The sequence below is a fragment of the Carassius gibelio genome, chromosome A25, assembly GCF_023724105.1.
Source record: "Carassius gibelio isolate Cgi1373 ecotype wild population from Czech Republic chromosome A25, carGib1.2-hapl.c, whole genome shotgun sequence".
NCBI lineage: Eukaryota > Metazoa > Chordata > Actinopteri > Cypriniformes > Cyprinidae > Carassius > Carassius gibelio.
In genome coordinates, this window is record NC_068395.1 from 12,017,253 (window position 1) to 12,024,620 (window position 7,368).

General features: G+C 34.8%; 2 protein-coding genes across 6 annotated transcripts in view; one reads left to right on the top strand and one right to left on the bottom strand.

Annotated features, from left to right (window-relative positions):
* Positions 1-750: 750 nt before the first annotated feature.
* LOC127947333 (pro-neuregulin-4, membrane-bound isoform-like) lies at positions 751-4,888 on the bottom strand. Of its 2 annotated transcripts, none has more exons than XM_052544397.1 (5): positions 4,181-4,888; positions 3,205-3,279; positions 2,881-2,974; positions 2,645-2,797; positions 751-1,351 (listed from the first exon to the last, which is right to left on the bottom strand). In XM_052544397.1, the coding sequence occupies exons 2-5, from the start codon at positions 3,212-3,214 to the stop codon at positions 1,276-1,278; spliced, it is 333 nt and encodes a 110-aa protein (XP_052400357.1). In that variant the 5' UTR covers positions 3,215-3,279; positions 4,181-4,888; the 3' UTR covers positions 751-1,275. The 2 variants fall into 2 exon arrangements, with proteins under 2 accessions (XP_052400357.1, XP_052400356.1); XM_052544396.1 differs by having other exon boundaries at positions 4,057-4,888.
* A 1,220-nt stretch (positions 4,889-6,108) lies between these two features.
* The window catches only part of LOC127947334 (transmembrane protein 266-like), a 64,618-nt gene continuing 63,358 nt past the window's right edge, over positions 6,109-7,368 (top strand). For 2 of the 4 annotated variants that reach the window (XM_052544398.1, XM_052544401.1), the window contains exon 1: positions 6,109-6,719. The gene's annotated coding sequence lies outside the window, so the exon portion shown is untranslated. Of the gene's footprint in view, positions 6,720-6,849; positions 7,011-7,368 lie in introns of those variants that run through there. The other 2 variants (XM_052544400.1, XM_052544399.1) reach the window with 1 other exon arrangement.

Genomic DNA, 7,368 nt, shown 5'->3' on the forward strand with positions numbered 1-7,368 from the left:
TCTTTATTGCTCTGAACTTTTGCAATTATTGTTATTATTATTTTGTAATTATTTTGTTACAATTATTTTTTTTGTTATTTCAAATTATTGCTCCGTTTATGCTATAATTGTTTTTCATTCTATTTTTGTTGTTATTTATTATTTTTGTCATTATTATTTATCTTTGCCGTTTGTTATATTTATTATTTTTGTAGTTGTTATTTTTATAATTTGTTATATTTGTTTTTATTATTTTTGTTGTAATTTTTTCATATTATTGCTCCCTATTTTTGCTTTTTTTATTATTATATTTTTATTATTGTTATTTTTGTCATTTGTTATTAGTTGTGTTGTTAATGTTATTTTTGTGGGGGGGGGGGCCTTTCTTTAACCCTTAAACAGGCAATATGCATTACAAGTTTACAACATATAGAAATTGTATTACAGTGCATTAAGCATGCAAACCTTGGGTCCAACTCACCACAGCCAGGAAGAGGGTATGTGCCTCCCCACCCAGCACCATTCAAGTCAGCTATCCCACGAGAACCCATAAATCTGTCTGGTTCATTAATCTCACAAGAATCACATTGCATAGTGGGACACATTGTTCATGAGTTGTGCACTGTATATCGCACATTTTGGTACAAACAGTTATTCATCTAAAAAATTCAAAATATTCAACTTTAAAAAAATTATTCTATGTCCAGTCCGGTGGTGTATATTAATGATGACTGAGCATGTTGTTGTTACATACATTTAATGGTAAAACATTTTAACATTATGAAGAGATTTCAATATAATCCAGTAGAATTGAAGGATATATATAGTGTATAATCAAAGTTTCAGCCAAAAACAAAAACAGCACACTGAAAAAAATGTATGTACACAGCACATGTGACAATTATAATATATAGTATTAAGACTTCTATATCGAATTAAAATTAAAAACAATCCAAGGATGCTCGTTTTGAAATGTATTGCTTTCCATTGAACATCTGATACGGTAACATTTTGCTTGTATGGAATCTGCATCCTTTGAACATATTTAACTTAATATGTTTTAATTGACAGATCTATTTACAAAATCTATGAACATTAAGAAAGATATTTTGAGAGTAGCTGGCACTTTGAGCTATTGTGCAACTGGCACATTTTCACATCGAGCCCAAGACTTTCACAAGGGGGCGATGTTACAGGGTAAAGATGTTCCTCTGTCATGATGGGGTCCTCCACGACATCAAAGCCTCTTTTAGCAACCAATGTGAGTTCACATGCATCTGAGTTTCAAACGTGGAGTCACACTGGCTCACTACTGGATTTGCCTGCCTGGTGGTACTCAGATTTTGGTTGACTCTGGCCCTTTCTCTTTATTCTGGAAATAAATAGATAAAGATAGAAAAGAGAACTTATTATTTACCAGAACTGTTACTTTCTTGCCGGTTTTGGGGGTTAAAAAAGATCATGTTAACATATCAGTGCGTTGATAATCTTTAAAATAATATTCTGTACTGTAAAAAGTACTAGTACCAAAAATAAAATAAAAAACTTGATCTTGGATTTCTTAAAAAAAGGAAAAAAAATAGGATGAGGAATTGCAAATGAAGTAAACTGGACCAATCTTTGAAGGATTTAAAATCTTATATTTATATTTATATTTCTGCTCTAAAGTCTGTGTATTATCTGAGCTGTGAAGTTGTTCCCAGGAGCTGTAAAATTTAATAAAACTTTACAAAAGGTTTGTTTTCTATTTTTTTCCACACACTTTATTTACTTTTTGTGGCTATACTCATTTTGAAGTTCACTAATGTCCATATTCACTTCCTGTGTCAGTGTCACGCTGAATCATTCACTCAACCGATTCGGTCAAAAAATGATTCATAAAAAATAGTCATTCTGCTGTGGCTTCATCTGGAACAAAAATCGTTGGCAAAGCAAAAAAATAATTAAAGTAAGCTATTTTTTATGAATGTGAGAGACTCATTAGCCACTCTATGTAAGTTGACGTTAAACAGGCTAACTAGAAGAATAACAGTGCAGTAAATGGTAAAAGTATCCGCGCTACAAAATCAGTGCGTTTAAGACTATGATTATACATGGAAATTATATAATAACAAATACAAATATATAAAAGTACCATAACGGACTGTTTTTGCACAGATAAAGAGTGCCACCGGAAGTCTCGCCCATTCAAGTTAAATGGTAATGTTAGCATTCATGCGTTAAAAATAAGGTGGATAAAAGCAAATAATTATAGCAATTTTTCAAAGTATTAGCAGGGCAAAATATGATTTTGTGGTGGCTGTGCTTTAAAATGAAATGCGATGAAGGATTTTGAAAGTCTTACAGTAATCAGGTTGACCCTGCCTGGTTTAAATGATTGAAAATAATTAACAGTTGAAAACTTTAGAAAAGTAATCAAATGCAATTGAAATAGTTACACTACTTATGACATTTTAAGTAGGGTAACTTGTAATCTATAACCTAATACATTTCCAAAGTAACCTTCCCAACACTGGATATCACTTAATTATATCAACCTTCACTGTAAATGACAGTTCTTTATATTAAAAGAGAGGCAAGGTTTTTTTGTGGTAATCGTAATCTGCCGCATGTTTATTTATAATGTTTGATGAAACGTATTATTTATGAAGTGCTTGGGACTCACTTGCAGATGTAGTAGATGACCACACCGAGCAGCACTAGGATGAGGAGGGCGAAGATGACCACGGCGGCGATCATGCCCTGCTCCTCACTGTCCCGTGAGAAACTGATCAGCTGGAAGTGCTCACATCTGCTGCCCTCAAAGTTCGCATTGCAGCTACAGGACAGGACAAGGGTTTCATAGGTATTTTCTAATGTAAATGACAAAACAATAGCTATCCTGTTCGTGGAGATACTTACACACATTTGAGAGTATACACAGAGTCTATTTTAAAGCATTTTCCTCCATTCATGCAAAAGCTGGCTTCTGACGCATTACAAGGTTGACCGTGTTCTATAACGAGAGGAAAACCAAAGGAAGCAAAAAGTAAATGCATCATTTATCCAGCTCACAGAGCAATTTGTTTTTTTATTTTGCATTTAATTTGCATTTGCATTTCAAGAATTCCACATCACGGAAACAATATGAGGTGTGATTTGCACATGATACGATTTTATATCAAATTCCTTTTCTTGTTATATTTTTATTATCTTTAATCATTTTTTTACTTATGTTTTTATTACCTGCCATCATGGGAAACACTGAATAGATCTTCTCGTAATGGAAATTTTAACTGACAGCAGTCACTCGATGAACACCTGAGCACAAAGTAAACGTGGTCCGGTTAGCTTACATTTGACCAGAAAGTTTCAATAAAAAAAAAAAAAAGAAGTTTAATCAAATGTTTTAATCATTTGGTTATAATGGTTCCTTTCAAATATCTCTACATTTATACAAAATAAATGTGCTGTATGTAAGAGATGATGGTCATCATTATCAATAGCTATGTTTGTGCACTTTTTTCTAAATTGAATATTAAAAAGTATGTTTTATATGAAATGTTCAATTGAACTGTTATAGTAAATTCAGTGGATACTCTAGTATAAGATATTCAAACACACTATAATTATATTCAGTTATCACATTAAGTATAATAGTATCTGTATTTTAAACGCTCAGTTGACTGAATTGGATCTGTAATATAAAGACATTTTATTTAATGAAAAATTTGAGATCCATTTAATCTCTCAGTTGGTTCTCTTAGACAGCAATGAGATTAGATTGAAAGCAAATAAAAACAAAGCTTTTGAGTTTCAGGATCTCAGACTGTTCTCAGATGTTCCCAGGAAACCAAAATCTACAATCCAACGTCAAAAGTTTTCAATCGGAAATCAAATATTTCTCATTAAATTCCACGTTAAATTCTTTTGTGTCTGTTTGGATTTCAGTAAGAAATTTGAGGAGAAACATCTGAGACAAAGCTGAGATTTAAATGAAACTTTACTAAGAACCCAGTTCAGGCTCCCAATCCATTGCAGCGCAATACAACTTTTTCTAAAAGCATAAATCATAACTTGTTCCGACTCACGACTCACCTGTTTACTGGTTTATTGCTTGACTTCATACACTTTTCAAAGGCTTCGGTTTTAGAAAGTTTGCGGAGATGTACATGAAATCCTAAGACAGCCCTGTTTCAGGGAAGTATCAGTGAAGACTTACCGTCCAGGTAAAGTGAGTCACCTCGTCTTCCTCAAATAACTTCTGAGATAAATGTCGCTGTGCGTATCAGAGTCACATAAGTGTGGTGGGCGGATCCCTTTGAGCTCAGAAATGTTGTGATTGCTGTTTGTCCACATTTGTGAATGGAATGATTCTCATCATGCGTCGGTAGAACACAATGACATGAGTTGATTTGTAGGGAATCAGCCTGCTGTTGCATCACAAACTTCAACAAAAAAGAGAGATTGAAACTTTCTGTACAGTAGAAAGCTGCTCTAAGGAGTAGATCACCACATCTATTCCGTCTTTTTGAATTTGATAGATTATTTTTGAGCAGATTCAAACATTTATCATTGGGTCGTGAAGAGTTTTTGCATTGTAAACTTTAGGTTTCTTCAGATATGTATTAATAGAAACTGTGAGGGCTGGTACTGTTATTTTAAGTGTATTAAGAGCAGGTGTGGTTCTCAGTGAGACTGCTTTGCTCTCTGTGTGAGTAGGCCAACTGGGTTTGGTGTCAGACTTTGGTATGCAAGAAATGCTAATGGGGAAGTTCTGTGTGTGTCGCAGGTATGCGTGGAATCGTGGGAACTTGGAAGACTTTAATTGCTTGTTTACATTCTTTTTTTTAAAGGGCACACGAAGGACAAAAGGCAACATCATCTCCTGTCACCGAAAACCGTTAGAAAGAGATAGTTCTGAGGTTTCGGTGCCACAAGGCCAAATAACTACAACTTTAAATCATAAAAAAAAAAAAAAAAACAGAAATTTGTTCACAATGAAAAAATACATTTTATTATAATTTGCCATAATTCCACAGCCCAAAAATGGAGCTGTTAAATTAACAAACAAACAAAATGCATGGTTTTGAAAATATATTTTAGATGAAAAAAAGCAAATATGCCTTTCAAAATGTTAAGAATTTTGTTTTGAAATGAATAATTTTATTTAGTCAAGAAAGACACATTAAATTGAACATACATAATTTAATTTAATTACAATAACAGTAATTTATAATGTTTCAAAAGATTTCAGATTTTTTAAAATGCTTTCTTTTGAACATTCTATTTATCAAAGAATCCTGAAAATAATTGTTTTCATGAAATGTATGATTAGAATGATTTCTGAGAGATCATGTGATGTGACATAATAATATTTCACTATATTACTGTTTTTACTGTATTTTTGATCAGTTGAGCACAAGAGACTTCTATAATATCCCCCAAAACAAAACAAAAATTACCCCCTCCAAACTTTTTGTGTACTCACAAAACTTTTTTTGTGTAAAAAGTTTGTTATTAAAAAAAAAACAGCAATACAAATATAATTTTTTATTTTTATTTTTAGCATTGCATAATCTAAAATAAATTTTTATAATGTGAAGTAACAGTACACGCTAGTCTGATGGCATTAGTACTATAAATACAAATATTATCTTCTGAATGATACTGGAATAATGTACAGTAATATTATAGTATCAGGCTATATTATTATTGTATTTCAAAATGATAACTGTAATCTGCATTATGATACCATGACTGTATAGTGCAGTGTCATGCAGGTAAAATTAAATTAAATACCTATGGTAATGTTATGATGAGGCTAAACTGAAAAACACATTAATAACTGCTTTTATTCAAGTCAAAAATATGTTATGGTAAATTACGGTAAAGATTGCAAGTGACCACTTTTTACAGTGTTGTGTAAGATAATTGTTATAGTTGAATGGTGTATGTCGGTATGGAAGCATGATGTGCAGTACGGATGGTATTTAATGGTTTGATTAAAGATAGGATTATAATGGGACATGTGATAGTCTTATCTGAAAGTCTGGAGCAGCAGAGCAGATCTTTGTTTTGTCTTCACCTCTCTCACCTCATGTTGATCTCAATGTCACCTCTGTCGTCACGTGACTCATGACAGCTCTTGAGTGACGTTATGTTCATGACTGATGTGTGTTTGCAGCACGCTGTGGTAATTGTGAGGGACCTCGGCGGGCAGTAAGGTGTTGAGATGGATGCGAGGTTATCCCTAAGAGCATTTGTCATCTCTAGGACAGAAAACCAATAGAAAAGCGTGTTCTCTACGTAATGAATCCCATCCTCCTCCTCCTCTTCCTCCTCCTCCGACATAACGGAGCGATGCTGGCGGTCATGCTTCAATCGAATCGCGTCTAATCGCGGCTTCGGCACGAGACTGAGTCCCTGGCGTGATTTAAAGAAGAAGCCCTCAGCACAAACCACACCTCATACTACAAAGCACGATCGACACACAATGCACTCCTCCTGTCGCGAAAACGACGCGTTTCTCTGGACGTGTGGACTCCTGATATCACCTCGCTGAGCGATGATGCTCGTGACACGGCGCGCATTCACTCAGCGTCCGCTTTATTCGCGAGAGAAGCAGCAGAACGGATGCTTGACCACTGCGAAACCGCCTTTTCACGCGTCAAGCCTCTTCTGGTTATCGGCGAGGGACATATTATCATAACCACGAGGGCCAGGGAGACGTGATTAAAGTTTCAACGATGTAAATCGAGGTAGGTTAATGTTACCCCTTGGAGACGAGCATTTCATCACTGTTTATTCCCGCGTTCATGCCACCAGTTATTGACTTGATGGGTGTTTGCTGTTATTTTGGTAATTGCATCACTAAATCACTAGCTGTCGTGGTGCTGGTGATGCTTTAATCAGAAGACACCACCGATAGCTCCTCTAGGCCTGGGAAACACAAGACACGTCTTCCATTTTCATAAATTAGAGTGCGCATCTAATGTTGTGTTGATGAGGACTTTCTGCTCATTTCTGACGGGGAAGGAAATTGGTTGCAGGTGGGTTAATTGTAGCTTGCGGAAGTGTGTCAAAATGACACGAAATGGTTCCATCGCCATGTTTCTTGCATGTATTTTGGCTTTCATGTTGCCTGGATATGTTCCGCTAAACTTCTGATAGTGGCATCTACGAACTTTGATTATGTAAGTTAGGTCCATTGTAGGTCTTTGGGCACGTGGTCAACACAACAAATCCAAATGAGAGCACTGATGTGAGACGTGCCTGATTCAGATCTGTTAAATTAACGGATAATTTGTCTTATATTTATCGACTTTTCCTTTTTTAAGTATTACAATTTAGCAAACTGCATTACATCACCCCAAAGCGCATAATTATCACAATCTCATAAAAATACAG

What these genes read in the sequence shown, in the direction of transcription:
- LOC127947333 (XM_052544397.1), bottom strand. An exon ending in GTGTATACTCTCAAATGTGT is followed by an intron (nt 2,798 to 2,880) that starts GTAAGTATCTCC and finishes CCTGTCCTGTAG; the next exon opens with CTGCAATGCGAACTTTGAGG. An exon ending in GTCATCTACTACATCTGCAA is followed by an intron (nt 1,352 to 2,644) that starts GTGAGTCCCAAG and finishes ATTTATTTCCAG; the next exon opens with AATAAAGAGAAAGGGCCAGA.